The sequence below is a fragment of the Zosterops lateralis genome (assembly GCF_965231275.1).
Source record: "Zosterops lateralis genome assembly, chromosome: 3".
In the NCBI taxonomy this organism is placed as follows: domain Eukaryota; kingdom Metazoa; phylum Chordata; class Aves; order Passeriformes; family Zosteropidae; genus Zosterops; species Zosterops lateralis.
The window spans coordinates 77,507,756-77,532,828 of NC_139764.1; the positions used below are offsets into that span (position 1 = coordinate 77,507,756).

At 36.0% G+C, this 25,073-nt stretch overlaps 1 protein-coding gene across 2 annotated transcripts in view; it reads left to right on the plus strand.

The window, feature by feature from the left end:
• Positions 1–25,073, plus strand: part of RNGTT (RNA guanylyltransferase and 5'-phosphatase) — a 171,126-nt gene that overhangs the window by 35,995 nt on the left and 110,058 nt on the right. For both annotated transcript variants that reach the window (XM_083857734.1, XM_083857735.1), the window contains exons 9-10: positions 6,389–6,524; positions 13,054–13,125. In XM_083857734.1, coding sequence (XP_083713860.1) covers positions 6,389–6,524; positions 13,054–13,125 — 208 coding nt within the window. The remainder of the gene's footprint in view (positions 1–6,388; positions 6,525–13,053; positions 13,126–25,073) is intronic.

Here is a 25,073-nt window from a genome sequence, read left to right on the forward strand (position 1 = left end):
ATTTTTTACTACTCTGTTCGTTATCTGACCTAATTATTTGTTTGCTGATTTGTTTTGTTTTGTTTTGCTTATTTGCTTGTTTGGCTGCAGCTGCTGTTCTGTGCTCTCACTGAGCCCTAGAAAGTAGCTGCTATATGAGTTTTTTCAGGTGACAGTTAATTTAGAACCTTGTAGGGTGGGGAAGTGTGGTCACATCTCTTCTCCTCCTGGCTGTGGTACCCTTTGGATATCAAAACTTGCAGCGTTTTTTGCTGTAGTTTTGGCCATATTGAAGATTTCTGTAGTAAATGTCATCTCCAGATCTACTGCCTCACTTTTGGTGATGTTCAGGCCCATAATAGTCACAGAATAACTCCTCTGGACCTTGCATTGTCAAGGGGAATAAATGAAAAGGGAAACTTTCATTTAGAGTTTAAAGGAGAGCAGTGGCAGGCAAGAATAAACAAAAGATTTTGATGCTGAGTGAGATAACTGTGGAGGAGACTGATGAGTAGTAAAAATTATGGAGATAGAAAAGCTGTATAAGCTGTGTGGTATCTTTCAACTTCCAGTGGTGACTTGACAAGGTTACTCCATTATCTGGAATACCACCTCAACAAATCTTGTGGAAATGAAATCTTTTGTTCTCAAATAAGCAGGGTGATTGGTGAAGATCAGTTCATCAATGCTTGGAGGTATTTAGAAGACCTGTAGATGTGACACTTTGAGACATGGTTTAGTGGTGGACTTGGGAGTGTTAGGCTTACATTTGGACTCAATTATCCTTAAGGTCTTTTCCACCTGAAATGATGCTATGAATATCAAAATCAAGCATAGCCCTTCCATTGTGATCTATGAGGTGATCAATGAGACAAGAAAGTTATTTTTTTTCTGTACTAGCATTGAATCAAGGCAGTGGTATCTTGAACTAATGATTCAGAACATGGGGCTGGATGTTGGAAACGTTCTGATTGCTCACAAAATTAGATGTTGGTGTAACGGATAAACTAGGATAACTTTCTTGACTCTAACGTAAATATTGGAAGGCATTAATTTTGTTTAGGAAAGATGCAAGATAAAATATGAGGAATAGCATTTTATTTTCCTAATAACTGAAGGATAAAAAAATTATTACCCAGTTCAGCTATTAAAAAAAAAAAATCGCTACAGGATTGTTAAAGAAAATTTTGAGTTACTGCTGAATCTCCTGCAGATGCCTGGTCAGAGTTGTCACGATGAGCGCACTTGAACACCTAATGCAAGCTGAGTGTCTTGACCTCCATAATAAGAGCTTAACCAAGACAGTTTTGCAGCACAGGGAACTGGTTATTTCACCCCATGGAGACACCTTACAATTGTGGAATTTAACCAGAAGCTGAATTCTACCCTCTTACAAGGGTGGAGAATTGGTGGAGCATTTTAACAGGTGACAAATCCAGGTACTTCTGAGTGTAGCAAGAGATATACAAGATACATTTATGTACTAAACAAGAGCTTAATAACAGTATTTTAATACTGAAGGGAAAAAAAGGCTTGATTTTAGAAGCTAAGTTTGGATCAATCATGCTAAGGCTTTGCTTTAAATTTAAATCATTATGATTGTTATGAGAGGTAAAAATAGTACAAAAATGCAAGTTTTCTCTTTATTAAATGACAGATTTGGTTGCCTAAGGGCAAGAGTTAATAGAATTACTCAGAATTACTGTGACTGAGGAGCGCAGTCTGCAGTATAGATGAGGAATGGGTTTTCCTCTGAGTTCAGCCATTTTGATGGGAGTTCATATGCGGGAAAAATTGTGATTTTGACCTAGAAAGACACGTGCTTCTGGACTTTGACAAAATTTCTATTTGTTAGAGAGAGAGGCTAAGACGATTACTAGAGTTCTAAGGCAGGTAAAGAATAGATTGAAAGAAAATGGCAGTGGATAGTTTTGAAAGAAAATGCATAAAAAGCCACAAGTAGAGGTCCTGAATATTAATTTTGCTTTATCATTAAGTATTTTGAAACAGAATCCAAGAATGTTCTGATAAACAAATGAGAGAGATCAGCCACTGAATTCACTAAGGAGCAGAATAATAAAACTGGAAAGATATTTAGTAGTATAAAATGCCAGGTCATGAATGAAAAATATTGGTGCTGGAGACTGTTATATGGAAATGACTGTCACTCACAATCTAAGGGGTTTTTTTGGTTTAAAATGCTGTGGAGACTGTTGATAGTGTACTTTAACCTAGAAATAAGCGAGAGAAATACAAAGCGTTGGTATACTCAGAGCAGACTAACTTCCAAAGGCCTGTATGTGTGTTTTTAAAAAAAAATATTTGGAATTTGGAGTATTGAATACATAATTCTACAGAAGCTTCTGCATGTAGCAAGCAGTGTTTCTTGATGGTTGGTGTGCTGTGTGCAAATGACATGTGCAACTTTGGAGAAGGTGGTTTGTGACAGAACTGTCAGTGTGGTGATTAAAAAGACATTGTTTCCTTTTGTTTACACGTTGAAAATAATATTGTAAGTCTTCTTGTAAGTTCCTGTGTTACTGTCCCTGTAACCAGGCTTTTTCATCCTCAAGGAGACATCTTTGGAAGCAACAACCAGTGCCAGGAGCAATTAATAAAAGAAAGCAAGCTGAGCCTTCCTCATTTATCAGCATTTAAGGTCTTTTGCACTGTGTGCCACAGGCCAGTTTCAAACTCTTCTAATGTAAACTTACTCTAAATCCAACACAGTGTGGATTTGGGTCAGGACATGGAACTGCAGCAGCTTAGTGTCACAGATAGATGATCTCCTACTGTCAGTGGATAAAGGGCAGTCATTAATTTTCATTCTCCTGGCCATTTCCTCAGTGATGCATCTGGCCAGAAGTTGATGCTTTCTTGCCAGGAGGGAGTGGCAGGGTCCAAAGGAAAGCACTCGTGTGACTTGCCCTTGTCTTAGGTCATCCATCTACAGAGTGGTGACAGACACACTTGTGGTTTTGAAATGCTGCCAATCATAAAAGGAAATTAAGAAATTGAAAATCATATCTGCAGCAGGATTTCGTTGTTGCCTCTGCGTCAGCGAGCATATTAGAGATGCTAATTGCTGTTCAGATTTGGGTAATGCTTATTTGTGTGGGAGGGCAGCACTTTCACAAGTGAATTCCAGGCTGTGTAATGAACTCCCTTTGGAATGGAGAGCTGCTTTGTATTTTGTGCTTAGAGTTGGTGATGGAATTTCTTGTATTTTGCATTCTTTAATGTGATAATACAGACACAGGCATATTTAAAAAGGAAAATGAAAAAAAAGCAGCGACAGCAGCACTGTGTCGAAATAAATAATCTTCTTTGATACAACCTGTCTAAAGAAATACTGCAGGGCAAAGAAAGCTCCTAGAGGAGCTGAGTTTTTAAGCTTCCTTTGAAACAATATTTTTAATCCATTTGCCACTTGTAGATTTTTTTTCAGAAAATTACTTGTGTGCTGAGCTCAAGCTCAGAAGATAGGATCTTAAGGTTTGAGGAAGCTGTGTTATAATTTTATATTATACTTAAGTTTTTTGAACTCCTATAAGGCACAGAATTAACATATGTAAGCTTACTGCTGAGATGGTTGCTGTCCTTTTGGCTGAGAGAGAAAGACGTTAAACATAGATAAAGCGCATCACAAAATTGAAGTCGGAGGCAAAACTTCTGTGAATACATGGGCAATCAGCTTTGTGGTAAATATGTTTTGGCAAGCACTACACCATGTGCAGTGAGGTACTGTGTTGGGTGAATATTTTCAAATCCAGTTTGTGAATCCTAATAATTTGGAAAAGAGGGCAAAGGCCACACATTCCTGTGGGTACAGTGTTGGATTTGGAGATTGGGAAATGCAGTTCTGTTCTTGTTTGTTAATTTCAATGACAGTAGATTGGCAGGCAGCAAATAATTTACCTTATTTTATACATTAAGTAATATCTTCCTGATATATACTTTCAGATTTAATGATGAAAAATGCTAAACATTCACATAAAGGAGAAACCTCCATTTTAACTTAGGATTTTCAGTGTAGCTCATGTCAGCTTCAAAACTGTGTAAAAAACCAAAAACCCACCACCAAAACAAACTCAACTGAAAATGGAAGTCTAATGAAATAATTCTTTTAGCTTGCGTTTGGCACCCAACTGATGTGGACTGCATGATATGGGATATATGTGGAGGCAAACGAGCCTTTGATACAGGTGCCTTTATTTGGGCATGCTAAAATAATTGATTTCTGAAGAGAAAACTTTGTTTGATGGTTGACATTTTTTAAAGCTTAAAGATTCAAGTTATTAATACACTGGTCGGTGATTTGGAGATCTGTTTGTCTAATGCCAAGAATTGTCACTCTGCTAATGAAATTTTCATGCTATTTCCTGAATTATTGTGTTAATAATTATGTCCAATTAGAATTATTAACAATCCTTGCCTTAGAATCAGAAGTGAATGAAAAGTAGTTTCTAATTAAATTTTAGATTTTACCATTTTCATGACTAGATATTTTATCTGCTTGTGAGATTAATCTGCATGGATGCTGTGACCCTCTATTTGTCAGAATTTCTTTGTTTATAGTGATTGCACTGACAGTTTTGAGAGATGATGTTTGTAGCTATCAAACATGATTCCCTAGTTCCATGTGTAGTTTTCAGAGGTGAATGAGCAGTTCTGTTACTGCTCTTATTGCTGCTCTGCCTTTGTTATTTTATTCAGTTGTCTGGTTTTACATTCGGATTGAGCCATCTGATGTAGGACCATGTCATCTTGTGTACTTGCCCAGAATCTAAAACAATGGGGCCTGGTTACTAATTGGAGCTTTTGGGTGTTCACACAATAGAGGTAATTAGTAATAAATGTACAGCTGTAATAGCAAGTAGTGTTCACAGTGGGCAGTGCAATGCATGACAGTTAAGTTCCTGTGTTCTGTCTCTAGTGAATGTGTTTGAGAAATCATCGCTCTTCTTTCTTTGCCTTTGTGGTGCTGCCCAGAGGCATGTTCTCTATTCTGGTGTAAGTGCTTATCTCCTAATACCTTAATTAACTCCTTAAAATAGAAATGGTCATGGTACCTCAAAATAATATTCAGAAATGTATGGACCAGCAGTCTACAAGAATTCTCCATGAATGCTTGTAAATGTCATTGGGAGAAAACTTTAAACCTGACATTAAGCACATGAACTTAAGCTTTTTGAGTGAAACAAGCAAACAAAAAACCTCAACCAACCAACCAGCTCAAATGCCTCATTAACTGATAAATTCAGTTTCACCAAAACCTTCAGAGGTTATCTCTTGGTTCTTGCAATAATAATTTTCAATTATTAGCTGCTCATAGAACACTTCTGTTTGTCAGTCCATCCTTGACCAAATTTTTTTCTGTCTTATTGTTGGTAGTAATTAGAATTTTGACGAATTCTTTTGTTTGGACCACATTCAGAGTTTTATTTCAATAGTTTATTAAATTGAGAGAGTAGAGGAGTTTTCAGCCATTCAACTAAAAAAACCTCAAAAAAACCTACTTTAAAAATGAGACATATCTGGATCAGTTTAATGTCTTTCTCAAGCAGAGAACTTGTTCAGATTCAAGCTAGACAGGTATATTACCATAAGACCCAGACAGATGGGTCTACATGAAAGTAATTCACTGTCCTGAGACAAGATTTTTTTTCTGTCTTCAAACTCAGCACATGCTGTTTCTCAGCATCTCTCTGAAGTAAGATACAGAATCATAGAAATTACAGGATCATAGAATGATCTGGATTGGAAGGGACCATCCAGATCATCTAGTTTTGAGGGAAGATGGCATGTAGAGAGGTATGCTTAGCAAAAACTTGTTTTCCATGCAGAATGCCTATGAAAATTCTCCATGGGCTTTTAGAAGTCCATTACATGGACTCAGCTGAAGAATTATAGCCCTGAAGTGTTTGTCCATGTGAAAGGAATATCTAAGGTTGCCTGATTTAACTCCTTTAGCAGCTAAGCTCATGCATCCTGTAATAGGATGGAGGAGAGAATCAGAAGTGTGAAGGGGAGAAAGATCAAGGGTTGAGATAAATGTAAGGAAAAATGAGGAATTTTTACTACTTCACATTGGCAGGCATGTGTTTAGCCATTTCCAGGAAAGCTGGGCTTCATCATTCACAGTGATGACTTGGGAAGAAAAACACCGTAACTCCAAATGTCCCCTCCTTTCTTCTTCTTTTCCCATTTTTTATTGCTGAGAACATCATATGATCTGGGATATCTCTTTGGTTAGTTTACAAGTTTAAACTTTTAAATGTAAAAAAATATTTATTTTTTTAAATGATATCTGTCCTGATCACTTTTTTTTAACACTTAATACAAAACAAAATAATAGAGATTTTGAGGATATACCTGTAATTATAATATCTTAATACTGCCTTTGCAGGTACATGATGCTGATTGATGGCAAGAATGAAGTTTATATGATTGATAGAGACAATTCCATTTTTCATGTATCCAACCTGGAATTTCCCTTTCGTAAAGATCTTCGCACGCATCTAACAAACACTCTTCTAGATGGGGTAAGGAGCATATTGTATCATTCTTGTAGCAATTTCAGTTCTGTTTGCTTTTGCTCATAAACAGGGCCAAATTTTTACGCCTGGATCGGTGAATCGCAGGATTTCAGGAGGAATAAAATTTCAGTCACTGGCTGAATGTGGGAGTTGCATTTTGAAAGAAATTACTTACCTACAGAATAGGACTGATGACTGCTCTGGGGGGAGCTGTTTGTCTTTGAAACAAATCAAGGTATTGAGATAGCATTCTCTGAATATAAGGAAAAACTTGAAGAGAATCTAAAAAAATATTGCAGAACTTCATCTCTTGCTACAGCTTGATATTTTGAAATAGCAAACATGGTCAGTTTTATTCAACTCATGGAAATACGTCTAAAATTTGATAAAATTTTCATCATGTTTTGATACACTTTTTGTGAATTGATGTCTTTGTTTCTGTCACCTTTATTTTCAGCTGATCTGAATTTTTGAATGATTTAAAAATGGCTTAGTTATATTTGTTTAAGGCTAAAACATTTTTGAGTTGCTATGCTAATTTAAATTATGTAAACTTGCTAATGAACTTTTTGAGCCAGTTTTAAAACGAGCTGTAAAACATATAAATTTATGTTTTGGAGGCTGGACTAGACTATTGCTGGCAAACTTTTCAGAACCATAGCCACAAGAAGAAATTATTTCTTTCTTGACTGTCCTATTTCCCGTGACCAAGCGAATTTCACTTGCCTTTTCACAAATAGATCAGTGTAGTTTCCTATTATGTTTCAGTAGCATTAGAGACTCTACATTGCTTTAGCTCCTTCTTGATGGAGTGTTTTTGTACCTGAGATATCTTCCATATTGATCCTCAGAAGCCTAATGCATTTTCCAGCCATATTGTCTTTATTAACTTTCTTACTTACTCAGGCCCTTGTGAGTATTGTACTTGAAATGTCACTTCTGGGAATGATGTGTCTTACTGAACACACATTTACATGTGAAGCGTGTATAAATTGAGTCTGTGAGGATAATTACTGCAAGGAACAATGTATTGTCTCAGGGACAGAGAAGCAGATAATGGAATATTTTCCACCATCTCTGCTTCACTGAAAAATTGAGAGCATAATGCAAGAAATGCCATACTGTCAGCTCAGAAGTGGTTGCACAAGCTGTCGTGTCTGGTAGGAGCCTCTTCAGCTGGGCAGCTTCCTAATGATATACATAATATTATTCTTAATGACATACAATAGGTTCCATACTTTCGAGATAAAAAGCCTGGTCTTGCTGGTTTTTTTTCCCCTGCTACTTCTAAGGCTCTTGAGGAAGTAATGACTTGGTAGTGTCCATATGGTGCAGTCCTAGGTGTTCTTGAGGGAAACGGCTGCTCTTTCATTTATTTATTTGATTATTATCTTTATTTCAAAACAGATGTTTTAGTAAAGGTGACTGATGTACATGGTGGAAAACAGGGATATTGAGATAAGTGAATAATGTAGCTGTGAGACATGCAAGAAGGTCTCTGATCTGGTGTGCTGTGTTCCCCAGATTTATAGTTTAAGTCTCTTAAGAATAACTGAGGTTCTCTCAGGTACCCAGGGCATGAACTACAACTTTGCTTAATTTGTTGTTCTGTAAAAGTTTGACTGTTAATAGTGCATTTTGGTGTTTCACTTCACTGGCATAAAATCAGTCTTAGTGTAGTTGTTTTTTCCTCCCACTTTTTTTTTTTTTTTTTTTTTTTTTTTTTTTTTTTTTTTTAAATAAAGTGAAAAGCAAATGACATGAAATGAACGAGTACTGATTGAAGAGTACTGATTGAATGAAGTACCCTGAGATAAAACTAAAACCTTTCAATGGATAACTGCTTTTCATAGTACAGATTTATAAATTCTGGTATGGTCAGTTAAATAAAAAGCTGGAATATTTTTTTTTTCAATTGAAATTCCTTTAACAGGTTTGAGGATAAGCCTTGTCTATTATTTGAAGCAGAGAAGAGCTTAACTTTGTAATTGAATATTTGCTTAATGTTGATGCCAAATGAAAATTTCCATGAATGATCCTTTTCTCTAGATACATGCATGATTGATTTTATTTTATTTTTTACATCCATGGGAAGAAGTTGTCTTTTTCTCTAGTAACATATTTTGCTAATTAGTGCATGAAGGGCTATTGAAGTTAATTCTTTAATTACAAACTGAAGTAGTTCATACTTACTGTCTTTGAAGTAGCTTTCTCTCTTTCAGGGAATGAAAGTATAGAATGAGGTGGTCCAATTGGTATTGCTTTACAGTAAAAATATGAGAAAAGAGGAAACAAAACAGAAATATCAGTACCATGCAGCAAACAACTACTGGGTTTAAGAATACAAAAGATTAATGTCCCCCTAACATTATTTAGAATGACAGTATACATGAAACTTTCATAAAGGCAATTTCCATGCATTCAGGGATCTATTAACTTGCTTTAAGGCCTCTGGTGTAAAGCTTTCATGTGGTTGTCTTTGAGAATTTCAGATGCATTTGTGGTTCATTTCAGACTGAAATTACTTGCAAACAGTTCTTACGTGATCAGTTACATCTTGAGTGATGACAGATCTGCAACACCGTGCTCATCTCCAGCTTTGTAGTTGCAATTGTTCTCCTGTCATGGAAGAAAGTTTTCTGCAAAGCTCATTAAAGCTTATTTAAATTTCACCTACAGGTGACTAGTATGACTTACTCCTTTAGAAGCCAAGTGTTTTGTATCCATAGTGCTATCTGAGGGAATGCATAGACTTTTGTCAAATGTTTTGGCTGTCATGCAAAAAAACTAAACAGCTATTTTCAGTAGCTTTCTTGGCATTCTGCTTAGCTTTGAAACAGTTGAGTAGAAAAGGCAGAGGCATCCTTAGGTTTGAAATAACTTTCACGATTTTAATGCGATTTTTAAATCAGCTTTATTTTTATATAAAATACTGTTTACACTTGAAGACTTAAGAGGGCTAGGAACTCCATAAATGGAGAGTGAGATAAAGATTCATTTATGTTTTTATATCAGTAGAGACCTTACCTGTTTGTAAGCTGTCTCAGAAATTGCAGAACTTAAAAGTTTTTGAGTTTGCAAAAGCTGGTGCAAAATAGATTTAAGAAAAAAGACAAGAAACAAAACCTGTTTTCATTCCTGAAATACAGCAGTGCCTAGAATTGTGTTAAAGATAAATGGATAAAGGGTTAAGAAAAGGCACAGGAGGAAAAGGAGCAACAAACACATGCATTATTAGATCTGATTCCATACTGTATTTCAGCAAAAAATACATTCTGCAAGTGGCTGGTAAAATTGGATCCTTTGCTTTATGATTGGATTTTGGATTATTTTAAGTCCAACTTACTCTCTAGAGATGTGATTCAAGGAAAACAGTCCATGAACTCTCAGTCCAGCGTCAGTCTTCTGGTAGTTGTCCAGCAAAAAGCTCTTAGTGTTGCAGGTGTAGTAGTATACTGAACAACTCTGCTTTGCAACACCATAGGATTGAGGAGAGTAACACCAGCACAGTATGCTGATTATATTGCATTAATTGGTCACTGGACCTTGTTCTTCAGGCCCGTGGGTTAAGTAAATACCTAAATCAGCAGCTAATGGACAAGTGCTAATAGCAGAGGTAGTTTTAAAACACTTAATACTGGCTGTAAACCTGCATGGAGTCTGTAGAAGGAACTGCATAGATGCAGATGTGCCTTATGGATACTTTTCTGTTATATTGACGTGTCATGTGAGTGGATATGAGTTTAAGTTTTTAGTTATCTAAAAATTGGCTTAAATATAATCTTATAGTATCAGGTTATTGCTCAGGTAAGAACAAGTGAGTTTAATTGTGGTCATGTCTCAAATATTACATTTTCCCATCTTCTTTGAAGTTGTCTCTTGGGTCTGTTCCCTGGTGTATTTTTCAATACTGATAGTTTCAAGGAAGATTCTGAAATCAGACTGTAAAATAATGGTGTGTTAGAGCATTTCTAATCTGAACCATTCTTATACTCACTTTACAGCTTCTGCCTTATGACAGTTGTATTGGCGTAACTAATGGAGCAGGGAATGTTGTTGTCATGATGGAGATGAGCAGCGCAGGAATTTGTCATCTCATCTTCTAAGGCATATTGTGCTATTGTTTTTTGCTCTGGTAGCTGGGATTTCAGTCAGGTTGTCAAAGAGAACAGGAGGCAGGGGAGGAGGAAAAGAAGGGACGAGATGAGGAAAAAAGACTTGTTTGATCAGTAATAGAATAAAAACGTTTACATGTCTGAAGTAGAGAACAAGTTAAAAATAAACACTTCAAAGGATGTTTAAAAACAGTTCTTAGTCCTCTTTGTTGTATTTTATAATCCTTCTTAAACTGAATATGCAGAGATTCAGATTTTTAAAATTAGGCATAAAATCTTGTAATACTAGGCATTGAAATGTTTTCAGGGTTTTGCATACAAATGCTAGCTTTGCATCAAAGCTGAGATTCTGAATATGCATACAGAGAAAGTGAGTCCTTAAAACCTAAATATGTGCTCAATTAAATGTGTTTCAAAAAAGTTGTTTCACCTGCCAGTTCAGCTGAGGGCTAATGAGAAACAACAGCATTCTTTTGTTTCACTGTTACTTTGTTATTTATTTCACCTGATTACTATCAGGAATTTCAGGTGGATTTTTTTTTATCCTGGGTATTTTTCCCCCTTGCATTATATCCTTGCATCCTCTTCCGAGTTTGCATATTGTGCCTTCTGTCTCTTGAGTTGTACCCATCTGTTCTTGTAGTTAGTTCTAAAATTTATTGTTGGAGAAGGCATTGCAGCATTGTGTCTGCTGTTCCTTTGAGAGCTCACCAGTGCCCTATCTAAATACTGGACACTAGGGGAATGGCATTTTGTTACATCACTTCCATGTAGACCTTTATTGCACATTATTTGACAGTGCCTGTGACTAAATTTTTAGAGGTAAGATATTGTAATATTACAATAGAATAGTTTTCACTGATTGGATTAATGCTTTTTTAATGTTTAATTTTTAAAAAAAAAAATTATGTGGAATGATGTAGGTAGTCTCAGGTAGTCATTCACAACACCTGTGAATGCTGCAGATGGCTTTGAAATCCCAGTCTCCATCTCAGAGTTGTGTTCACAGAAGATGAGATTCCAAAATATTAGGTAGGCAACTCAGATTTCCCAGTGGTTTTTGAGAACAACATGTTCATGTCTTCTAGTTTAGTTTTAACTGCTTCAAGCTTTATGTTTGCTTAAAAAACAAATCTATGTTTTTACAACTGAACTGCTTGCTTATTTTTCAAAGCAAATTGTGGTTAGATGCTAGGTACAATTCAAGAATCTTGTTATTGTTATACAGAGTAAAAATAATTCTTATATGAGTCAATCAGGCTTTTTTGGATTTATTTTGTAGGATCTATGGATTCTGAGAGAAATTAAAAGGTCGTAAGATATAAAAATAGCAAGACATTAACTAAACAAAATTAATTTGAGTTGATGTAATGTTCTTTTTTGGAATAATTCTTGAGCTCCTGATTTTGTTTTCATCATGTCATAATGAACTGTTTTAATGTTTTTCAATTATTTTATCTTGTTCATATGGATTTGGAATTTTAACTTTTATTTTTTTTTAATTTAAAAAACAAATCTGTAGCTGATACAATTCATTAGCCAAGAATCAGGTAGGGGAGGGTGGTAGGGAGATGGATTGCATTTAGAGAAGTGGTTATTTCAGAGTTGTCTCTGGGAATGATCTACCAGTGGTTGGTTGTTACCATTTTCAATCTTCCTTGTTGGTTCATCAAACTCTATATACTGTGTCTAATTCCTGTCATAGGAAGTCTGAGTTACAGATGTAAGCACCACCATGTAGGGTATGTGTATTTTTGTATGTACCCTTAAGTTCAGGAAACATTTTTGTGTTTGGATGTTGATCATTAATGTTCTTTCCCTACCTGACCTATTTTCAATCTGATTTGCTGGTACGTATTGAATGTTAACTGACTTCATGTGATGCAGAGACTGGCTGTGATATTTCTGTCTGAAGGAGCCATCCTGTTTAGTCACAGTGCAGTGTTCAAGCAAATTGCAGCTCTCACTGCTGCCTAGGATGCTGTTAAAATGAAAAGATCCAACCTGAGCATAGAAAATGAATGTGAATGCTTGTTCTTTACATCCTTGCTGTTGCACTTCTGACTGTGGACAAGATTTCCAATAGTGCTTGATTGCCTTAGGATCACAGTTCTTACTGACATTTCTAAAAACTCATTATTCACTCAAGATTTTGAAAGCTGTGGGGAAACTAATGTGTGCATGTTTCAAATCAGAATAGGAAGCCCTTGCATAGCTTTCTGGTGTTTTGTTGAAAGCTTCATGAGAGACTTTTAAGACCACAGTAATATTTTTATAATCTTGACTTGTTGTAAAATGTTTTTGTAATAAAGACGTGACTAGTGTTTGATTGCGTCATGCTTGCAGGTTATATGCATCAAGTATAAATGTGTTGACATTCTTCTTCTATATAATGCCAATGCTTTCCTTTTTTTTCTAAGGAAATGATCATCGACAAGGTTAATGGACAGGTTGTTCCTCGGTACTTGATATACGACATTATAAAGTTTAATGTAAGTACTTTCAGTTTTCTTGCTTATCGTTAGTTATTAATTCTTACTTCAGTTCTAATCTTATTTATATAAGTAAGAGCTTCAGAGTAAATATAAGCACCAAAAACATTTGAATATTTTGCATCTTGATAACAAGCAATGCATCAGAATTTAGATTGAAAGCAGCCTTACCTGTTGATTTATCTCCACTTGCTCAAGAAAAAAATGACCATTTGAAACAGTCTGCTAGACACTGTTGGAAAATTGCCCGTTTATAGAGCATGTTTGACTATTTAGGCAGTGAAATCAAGAGAGGACAGAGCAGTTATCCTGGTATATTTGTTACTAGAGCTTCACAGTACTTGTTAGGCTGTTCTGTCACCTCTTTCTCAAATTTCTGCATGAAACAAGGCAACTGGTCCTCTGCTAAGTCCTCAACAGCAGAGTCTCCTGGTGGCACAGGCTGTAAGGGAAATGTATGATAAGGAAGTATATTGCAGAAGTTGTGAAAAAGGAGAACAGAGTCTAAGAATAAAGTCTTTGTGATCACAAAGAGCTGTTACACAGTACTGGAAATAGGAAACTTGTTTTCTATAAAACCAGCTTTCAAATACAGTAAAGATTTGAATATCACCTAGGGCCTCTTGCTGGTGTCATTTACAGACTTTTTGTTGTTGTCGTTTTCTTCATAGTAGCTCATATGGTATTGTGTTTTGGATTTGCAAATCAGCGTGGAATAGTGCTGATAACACAGGGATGTTCTCTGTTACTGCTAGCAGTGCTTGCATGGCTTCGAGCCCTTTTCTGTTTCACCCTACTGCACCAGTGATTAAGCTTGGGGTGCACAAGGAGTAGGGAAGGAGGCACAGCCAGGACAGCTGACTCCAACTGAACAAAGAGACATTCCTTGCCACGTGATGTTGTACTGTGCATTTAAAGCTGGGAGAAGGATGTTTGTAGTGGTGGCATTTGTCTTCCCACATCACCATTGTGTGTGATGGAGCCCTGCTGCCCTAGGGATGGCTGAACATCTGCCTGCCCAGGGAAGTGGTGAATGACTTCCTTGCTTTGCTTTTTTTGCATGTGTGCAGCTTTTGCTATAGCTTAGAAACTCTCAAAGGTTTATCTCAAACCTTGAGTTTCCTCATTCATACCTTTGTGATTCTCTTCCCCCATATTATTCCAGGGGAGTGAGTGGCTGCAGAAGGCTTAGCACCTACTGTAGTTAAACCACAGCAATGTGTTAGTCATAATAGCCCATGGAGAAAACACTAGTATTTGTTAATGCTTCTGGAAAAACAAAATTATTGTTTCAGCTCCTAACAGGGCAAAAACAATATTAGCAAACCACAGGACATTTCAGCCTTCCTAAACTACAGTTATCTCTTCCAGTCTTAAGTAAGGTACTACTCAGCTCAATCACTCAATGTGAGTGGGAATTGCAAGTGTAGGCATGGTACCAGTCACCAGAAATTACTTGGGTATTCTTGGAAGCATAGTCATACTGTGATTTAGGACAGTTGCTTTTAAAAGGAGTGGTTTGTGGGGAAGATGTGTTAGATTAGGATTAGAAGGTTTTTGTTAACACATTTTAATTCTGTGTCTGGATGTCCTTTCTCTAGCATTCTCTGAAAAGTAGGTGTTAGTTTCCTGGATCCCTCCTACCATTAAGATTTTTCCCTAAGCAAGAATTCCATGTACTCTTCCGAAAAATACAGTCTTCTATAACCACTCATGGGTCCTAGTTTTTTTTTTACATTTTCTTACCTGCTGCTCCACATGTGGTTCCATGTTTATTTACCTTCATGTCTTGCCTTGTCTCTGCTCTCCTTTTGAGTCTAACCTGCCATTCACTGTTATGCTTCCTTTGACGTAAACACATAATGTAACAAGTGTACAGTCATTCAGTTTGGGATGTACATGTACTAGCAAAACAACACTTTTTTAAAACTCATCAATATTTTGGTTAAGCTTTGTTTTGTGGTGGAAGGGGAGGAAACTCTCATTTGTAGTGAAGTGTCCATACTTAACACGATGAATTCAACTTGGCAAACAGGAAAAATGATCAGTAGATTTCCAGAGGATTGTCAATGTTTAGGAGAAGTCTGCTATTAAGCAGTGTTTGGTTTTGTTTGTTTTTTAAGTGCTGTGGGGATGAGCGAGGAGCTAGTTGGTATGTATTTCTTTTTTAAAGTCAAGGACAAATTAAAATAATGTTATCAGTATTAGTGCAAGCAGGGCTTTAGCTGCAAGAAGTCATTAGCAGTGGCCCTACTATAAAGATTAAAAAGCACAGCTTTTTTTAGGTTAATTTTAGGAGCTTAATTATAAAAATGGGCACCCAAGAATGTTTGGCTTGGCAAGAAATGATCAACAGAATTTTATCACCGAGAGGTAAATGTAATATAACTTGTAAATGGCAAGAAAGAGTAAGTTCCTATTTAAGTTGTGTAAGTTAGGGGGGTTTTTTTGTTTGTTTTTTTTTTTTTTTTTTTCCAGATCTTCAAATAATTACACAAAGCACTGGTCCTGTTCAAAACCAGAACATTCCTCCCTGCCTTCCAAACAAAGCCCCACTCCAAAAATTTCCCAAAGCAGAGGTTGCTCTGGAATTTGGCATTGTTTGCTTTGATCTGGAAAGTAGTTGAGTCTTGAAGGCGGTGGTGGAGTTACTGTACTTGCTGTCCATCATGAGTTACAAGATTTGCAGCCAGCATGTCCCTTGTCTTGCCCTCCACATGACTCAGCTTACTCTGCTCTTGGTGATGCAGCTTTGCAGCTGGGGAAATGCACATTCAAACCCCATTGATAAACACCTTTGCTCAGCCAAACCTCATGTTTTAGTCAGGTCTCGTGAACTATGATATTTTTAGTTGAGCTTATTCTGAAATGCTTGACCTATTTTGCTAGCTAAGCATTGCAGAGTTTTCTGGCTTTGTCAGAATATTCCTTCTAAAATATTGCATTCATAATACTGAGAAAGTGAGTGCATAAGGACCTGCCTGTTACAGATTTTAATCAATGTTGTCATCCGTGAGGCTTATTGTTACTTACTTTTTGATTTTGCTGTAGGCTGTCAGGAATAAACTAGAGCAGCATTCTAGAAAGAAACAAAGGAAACTAAGAGAATAGACTGATTGACATACATTGTGTGTGTTTGGCTCTAGATGTCTATACAGAAAAGTCTTAGGAGAAAGGAAATATAAAAAATTGAGTTTCACTGATTGGCAGAAACCTATACTTGTGTTCTTAAGCAAAACATGTCAATTGTTTTGGTTGTCTCTTTCCATGGTAAGTTTTGTGTTAAATTCTGATGCTTATCATGTATAGCTGCTGCAAAGGTCTGTCTTTGAGGATGCTGATGGAATCCTTTGACTATTTCTTTTAGTTTCTGTTTCTGTGACATCGAGCTTCTAAAAGCTTGTAATTCCCATTTTGTTGCAAGAGGTGTTTGTGTCAAGAAAAACAAATGATTCTTCAGATTTAAAAATATTTTTTATTGTAATTTTCTTCAGTCTGAACCATGGTGTTGATTGTTATTAATAGCTACTCAAAATATGACATTGCTGTCTCACTGCTTTCATCTCACATGCTAAAATCAAATTCATAGAAAGAATGCTGTATCCTAGTGAAATAAGTTTGCCTTCTGACCGTTGTGAGCTCCACACATAAGAAATCTGGATTTTTCATATTCCTCTGAACATAAAAGGCTAATAGGACACAAAATTCCTTATGGTGTTTAGTCTTAATGAATACTGAGCTAAATCCCTGCACTATATGTTGCTTTTCATCTTCTTGATTTGTATCCGTATGTAGTTGAGTTCATCGTTATATTAACTGCAGCTGTATATCTACAATTTCAAATTTGGTGGATAATTCTAATGTAACAGAGGAAGCTGACAGTAGTAATTAATAGCCCCAGAAACAAATGCAGGCAAATCCAAATCCCTTATCATCTGAAACAGTCCACAAAAGAATGTTGAATGGAGAATCATTCTCCAGTCATCTTGGAGATAGCTCTTCCTGGAAAACCTTGTTTTGAGAAGCTTTTTCTTAGATAATATTCAGTAGCTACTTGTAAATGTATGGACACTAAATTTAAGCAACTATTTTTTTCCTTAGTTAAGTAACAAAAAGTAACACTGGGATGATGTAGGATTTAATTAATGCATTCTTAGCAAAGATGCTGAAAATCAGTACAACTTTCCTTTCCCTTTCTAACCCTGGCCTTTAAATTTTTTAACTCTAGCCAAGTTTTTGAGAGACCAGATTGCAGTGGTAAGAATAGACTGAATGTTTGAAAAAGAATAATTATTTAAATGCTTAGAAAAGAGATAGAATTTTGATTAAATTTCTTAATACTTTGTGCATTGAATTAAGTCAAGATCAAGTTTTCTTTGTTGGTCATTATGCATAACAATGCTGTTGTTATTGATAAAATTTGTCATGGTAAACACAAATCCTGCCCACAGCCAATGTGCTCATTGAATTAATGCATGAAAAATGTTTGTTTTAAATCCCTGTAAAATATTACCATGTCTGACTTTTCTGTTAAAAACCTCATTTTAAAGCAATGTAAGGCTCACAGTCCATGCTGTCTCTCACTTATTAGCCTATTAACCTTATCCTTAAGTTGTCCTGTGAAAGTTTTGAGGGCACAATTCAGAGATGCAAGTATTTAATTGCATCTCTTCTGTTTACAAATGCACCTGGCTGCCAGTCACCCTAATTTTAATTCTGAGATTCTTTTTCAAACATTATCACCTGAAAATACAGATTTAAAATGCTTTTGTTACTAATAGTACCCTGGAAAGTAAGGATGCTATGGGCATGTTTGCTCCTGCACCCTTTACATTATTTCTGGGGAAGACTTATCTAACAAATGCTTGTACTGGCATCCCTGTTGCATGTTATGTTCTCAACCTCTCAATATATATCACCTCATTCCTTCATGGTTTAGGGCTGTCAGGTAAATGAAATGGACCATCCATCCACTCAGTTGTGTCTTGCTTTCCTTTCTTCTGTCAGTCTGGGAGAGCTGCATTAAGTTTGCCTGTTCTTCAACCTCCAGTTTTTATGGTACTGTTTATTGAGAGCAAGGGCAGCCTGGCCAGGTAATGGATTGGAGTATTCTGAAATTCCAATAGGGCAGCATTACAGTATAAGAACAGCAACAAATGGTGGCTCATAGGGTGGAGAATCAACACAGTAAGGGTGTGATGCTGAGTAAGCTTTTGGGTCTGTGAAGTAGGATTGACATATCGTAGCTAGTTGTCATTTTAAAGTCTTTCTTGCCTTATTCCCCTTCCCTGTTGATCGTCTTTTATCCATCGTTGAAAACCTGACTTGTATGTCTGAACAGCACAATTTGAAAATCTTATTTCTTTGGTAAACTTTCAGACAGCTACCTTGTGCTTTCTTCACTGTTACTCCTTCTGTTTCAGTGAAGTGCACAGCAACTGAAAAGTACCATTTCTGTTTGTTTTTGCATCCCTTTAAAAAAAAGATCTTTGCTATGATGCATGCAAAATGTAAGTTATTGTTGAAGAGTGATAATTAGTACATGCTGACCAGGATGTCTTTGCTATTTTCATGCTCTTATTTTTTTTTAATCTAACAAGTTGCTTGTTGTTGGGGAGCATTCTCTAGTGTTGTAATTAGCTTGAAGCTTAACTGTTTTACTTGCTGGTTAGATTGTGTGAAAAAAAACCCATTGATTTCTTTCTTTCCCTTACATCTATTACTTTGATCCTCCTTTTCCCAACCCAGAGGGCACTATGGATCACACTCAAGGTGGTTTGTTTTCCATATTTTCCAAAATAAAGGAGGCTTAAGAGAGTATTATATAAAAACAAAAGGGAGTTAATTAAATTCTGTCAAAAAAGAAATGTTCTTATACCTCAGCATGAAGCATGTCTCACCAGAAACTTTTTTGAATTATCACTAACTGTCAGAGGAAGAAACACAGTGTTGCTCCTGGAGAGACATATAGGACAAAAAGTTCTCCAAGAGTAGCTTTAGAAGTTACCATGATGCTAAATCCTTTATATTTTTCAGGTGTTTGTGTCTGTACTCTTACTTGCTTACCCCAATGTGATACTTTTTCAGCAAACCATGAAACTTGCTATTAAAAAATACAAAGTCGCACCTGAAAGTTTAAGTTGCGTTGTAAATGAAAATAACTGAGATATTTTAAACCTTAAATACAATTTGGAGAATAAATTCCAAACCAAATTTTTTTGTTCTTAGGAGGTTTCTTTAAAGAACTTCCCTCAGTGTCTTCGTTAAATGATTTTCTCCTTCTCATGATTCGAACTTTAAAACCCCTCACTTTTCGTCTGCAGTATCTTTTTGTCTTCTTCTTACGCTACGTAAACTTAAGATTAAATAGAAAAACTGTCTCCTTCAGCTCACAGTTTATGACAATCATTCCCATAGGAACTGACAAGTGCACTTAAACCCAGCTTCTGTCTCAAGCAAATACTCAGATCTCTCAAAAATATGGCAGTAATCACAGCTGAAGTGGAAGATGTGAAAAACTTTACAGTGGGATAGGTTTTCCAGTTGCATTATCATGTCTAGTTTTCCAAGTACCGGCAGAGAAGTCTTAAACCTGGCTTTTCTTGTCCAACATATTTCAAAACAAAAATCTATAGGCAAAATAGAGTATTGGGCAAATGTCATGTGGAAGCAGTGAGAGTGTTCCAATGTCATAATGTCTTATTTCCCTAACTTAGTTTTAATTAGTCCGTTTCTACAATTAATCTAGCAAGAATATTTCATCTTTTCCACTTTCTCCCTTTTTCTTCCCATCTTTTTCCTGTTTCTAGGAGAAAAGAACTAAAGAAAAAGAAATAGTCAAAGTTAATCAGAAGGAAGTAGCCAATATAACAATTATATATTTCAGGATTGGTTTTATGAAGGTTGAAACTAGAACCTCATTAGTATTTTCTTTTCCATGCCTAATTGGGAGAGAATTGGGATCATTCAGTCTGGAAAAGAGAAGACTTATGGGAGACATTATTGCAGCCTTCCAGCACCTGAAGGGAGCCTAGAAGAGATCTGGAGAGGGACTTTTCACAAGGGTCTGTAATGACAGAACAATGGGGAATGGTTTTCAACTGGAAGAGGTCAGGTTTAGATGAGATAGTAGGAAGAAATTTTTCACTGTGAAATTTGTGAGGCACTGGAGCAGGTTGCCCAGAGAAGTTGCAGATGCTCCATCCCTAGAAGTGTTAAAAGCCAGGTTGGATGGGGCTTTGAGCAACCTGGTCTAGTGAAAAGTGTGCCTGCCAATGGCAGGGTGTTAGAACTAGATGATGTCTAATGTCCTATCAAACCCAGACCATTCTATATTATTCTAACACGTTTGAATAGCCTGACTGCTCTTACGGTCTAGGAGAGAATGTGAAGGCTGTATTTTCATCCTTTTTAGAATATTTCTGTTATTTAAAATAAATATGAAGAATAATACCACTTTCTCTTGAAATGAGTTTTATATTTTCAGTGTTTCTTACTCACAAGCTAACCATGTACACAATGAACTAGATATCTAAAGACAGATTGTGTACTGAAATGATAGATATTTACAAGTCTTCAGGTGTTACAAGCTGATACTTAATTTTTAGTTCTATCGTGGTTTAGGCAGCGTAGGTGGTTCCTTTTCTAAGACAGTTGTTGTGAATAAGTGCTGATTGCTACTACATTTTTCCCCCCTCATTTCTAGTTTTTACATGACTTCATACTAACTGTACTAGACAGTCTTATTTTAAATACCATTAAGTGATTTATATTCCAAAAACACCAGTGCCACAATCTTTTCAAGTATGAAATGGCTTGACTAATGTTTTTAAGATGAAGGAATTTTCCCACGGTTCTTTAATTCGCTGGAGTGATAATTCTTTTTCATAAAGACAGCTGTGTTAATACCCAGCAACAGCTATTGCTGTGAAGAATCATTGTGAATGTCTGATAGAAAGGAAGAGAGTGTGAGGAGAGTAGAAGTAGAAAGAGAAAATATTGACTGCAACAGATTCTAGGTGGTCCAATTAAGGTAATACCTCCATACTACATGCAACACAAGCATTAGGAAAAATAATTAGAAAAAACTGAAGCAGTAAAATCCTGTGTTTGACTTTGAAGATGGCCTAAATTCAGTGTAAAATAAATTATTAAAACTTATATTCCCATCTGCAATCTTTTTGTGTGTAAATATCCCGTGGTGATAATGACACATCTATTTTATAATTAGGGTTTTTAGAACTATGACTTTTCTTTCTGTAATTGAAGTGGGAAGTTCATCTACTCATATTACCTGAGGGGAGGCAACCAGTCTAGATGGAACAGGATTCGTTTTTGTTGTAATCACTCATGTCCCAGTAAAATCCCCTTATTGAGTTCTGGTTTTGAGGGCTCAGAAGGATTTCTAAATGAAGTTACTGTACATGCAATCAATGAATTTGACTGAGTTGTCTGTTCTCTGAAAAAAGCAACTACTAAACTTTCTAAGTGCCTAACTGGAGCTTGCTTTTCAAAAGAGGGCTTAGGTGTTCATCTCTGCTAGATGCCTATTTCCATAATTCTGCCTTTTTATTGCCCAGTGTTGGTGACGAGAATCATAATTCAGTCACTTTAATAGATACTAAATATTCTGCTTTGTATATGTTACCTTTATACTGGTGATGCAGAGTTTTATGGTTTTTATTGTGAATTTGTTTAAAATTTTGAGCAAACCAAGAGGAGTAAAGGAGAGAGCAATGTTTGTAGTACAATCTACTTTTTCTGTTTTGGTCATATCTGTTTAGTCATAGTTTTGACAGTCCTGCTGTTTTGTTCAAGTTATATTTACTAATAAAAAACTCAATGGAGCTATGTTCTGTTAGACCTTGGTGTTATCCATTGGCTACTAACTTATTTCCATTGTACATTTTAAAATTTATTTTCTGTGATTATTTTTTAGGAAATACCAGTAATTTAATATATGTCTCAAGCAATATTTTTAATAGGTCCGATTCTTCAAACCATTTTTGTTCTGTGGTAAATCAGAGTGATATTTCATTGTATAAAACAACAACATATAAATTGTAATCACGTTCCTGCAGCACACTGGTTGTATTGTTGCAACTGAAACAGCATTTCACGTGCTGTACCTCGTTGATGCTGATACACTTTAGAAACCTTTTGAAACTGCTGAATTCCTTGCCTCTGTCATGCATGTTTTGAATAGTTGAGTGATAAGTTAGAAAAGCCCTAAAATTTTAAAGTTAGATAACTGCCAAAATTTTAAAATTAATTTTTAGATTCTATTGGTTGTCATGCCTTTTGCCTTTTAGAAATAAAAACCTTAAAACTTAAGGGTCGTAATTCTATAAAATTTTTCATTTCTCTAATACTTTGCTTTTAATCCTGCTTGGAAAAGAACTTTATAGGAAATGAAAAAACCTTTTAGGTATTGAATGTAGTAATAATCGTATTTGGAAACTCTAGCAGCACCTTTAGATTGTTTTTATATAAAGCTATGTACGAAAAAAAGCAGCATCTATAAAACCATGGTCAGAAAAAATATGTGCCAGATCATTAATGTAAAATGCAAAATATTAGACTGTATGGTCTTCAGAAGTTGGGAGAACTAATAATGGGCTTTCACTGGGAATGCAGATGTCAGCTGTGGGTGCCTTGAATTGTCAAAAATAACATTAAACACAGGGTAGAATATCAGGCTGAGCTTATTCTTTATCTTTCTCTCAAAATCATTAAAGCGAAGACAGTTGTGACATATGTTTTGCTCTGGCTCAGTAAGTGAAGACGTGCATGGAACGTATATCTGTGTGTGTGTGCTGAATTATTCATGTCTCAGGTATTGCTCTGGAGAAGCAAATGGAGCATGCTTTGCTGGTGGGTAGAGTTCACCCATATCTCATGGAGGAAAACAATAAATATTCTCAGTTTATCCTGGACCATGGCAGTTATCAGCTGTGTGCAGAGGCCCAGCTCTTTCTTTTTACTATACCCGCATTGCAGAAAAAAGCACGTAAATACCAAAATCAAAGCTGAAGTACTTTTATGGAATTTAGCGCCTGTATAGCATGTTGTGCTCACTGCATCCATCTAGGTAAAGGACTTTCCTTGTAGAGTTATGGAATTCGCTGAGCTGTGGCCATGAGGTAACCTTAGAGACACAGGGGAAGGGAAACTTAAATGTGGAGGGTGATGGTATATCCTCAGGCATACCTTTCTCCGTGTGGAGAGAGAGACAGGATGTGCAACAGAAATCATGTTATCCTCTTATCCCCATCTCTGAGACTCCTGCCATCTTGCTGTATGTAATAATCTGGGATTTGAGTTACTCACCTGATGTAGCTTGAGGTTGTGACTTCAACACTGAGGTCTTTGTGAATTGGGTGGAGGGCAGGAGCACAGCCTGACACTTGTCCAAATTCTGTCTTCTGGCAGCTCTTTGGAGCATTGTTAGAGGGACTGGTTTTGTTGGGTGGATGGGGGTTTTTTTGGTGGTAGCATTTTTTAAATTTCTTTTTTTTTCCCTTTGTTTTTTTCTAATCTCCATTCGGCAAATAAATTGCCTTCCCCCATTTGCTCAAGACAATGGATATTAAATGAACTGCAGAGCCTGTTTTTCACTGTTTTTAAACCCATTTCTTTTTGTGATTCTTATGTGACTTGTTATGTATGATTTCTGTTGTGAAGTTAATTTGAAATAACCCAAGTTTAAATTTAGAAATTTTGAGGCCTGGGTCGGTTTCAAAGTTCAGTCGAAATTTCATCTTATGTTTTGAAGTTATGTGGAGGATGTTTTAACATCAAAATCATATTTTCCAAGCCCACTCCATGCTGTGACCTTAGTGCAATGCACAGAGTTTCAGCAGGTGAAGAAAACTCAGCTGCTCAGGGAAGAGGTGTTGATTCAACAGTTGACTCTTCTCTTAAGGCTTGTCTGAATGGTATTTTGCTTTAGGATATATTTTATTTGCAGTGAGAGGGAAGTGTAACTTTCTACCATAGGTAGGAGATACATGCTACTTGTTAATTTTGTTTTACCCTTTGCTAACACACTTATTTTAAGTTTAAAATGTCTAGAACAGGAATTATCATTTAATGTACTTCATAACTATGCTGTCAAGCAGTAGTAACCCTCATCCTTCTTAGACAAGTAAAAAACTACATATTGGAATAAGATCTTAATTATCTGGATTCTTAAGTTAATAAAACATCTGTATTGTCTAAAAACATGCTATTACTTAATGCCTGGGTTTAAATTATGCATGCGTCAATGTCTTGGTTTTTGACAACTTTTAAATGTGTGCTTTGTACACTAAATAATCTCTTCCTGGTTTTGTCAAGGTCTCTGAATTATTTATTGCAGCCTACATTACCCTCCTACTTATTTGCTTAAAGCAAAGAATTTTATCACTTCAAAATTTTGGATATGTCTGGGATAAATGCATCGTATAGTAGCAACTTTTTTTGTAATTGTGGGAAATGTCTAATAACAAAGAAAGAGCCACTCTCCTCCAATATTGCTTTTATTCAGTATGTCCTTGAGTTAAATTCAATTATGTGCTAATTTTCTCATTGCTAATGTCCTATGCTTTTGTGAGAATGAAATAGTCTTTGACTTCTTAAGTTTACTAGTCTGATGAAATAGCTTGGCAGCATTGTCTGTATTTTCCTTTCTCATATAATCTTATGTCAACCTAGCTTTGACCTTTATTTGATGGAACCTAGTTGTAATATACCCTTCTACTTAACAAGCTTTAAAACAGAAATATATGATTGGCAGAACTGCAGGAAATAATTAGTTCCAAGTAGATGAGAAAAGTGAAAGGAATATTTTAAGGAAAATAAAGTGATTCAGCTGGTTTATGGTGCGTATGAAGTTGCCTCAGCTTTTAATTTAACTGTTCAGGGATGGAAATAAATTTAAATCATTGTATAAAACCATTTTTTGAAGG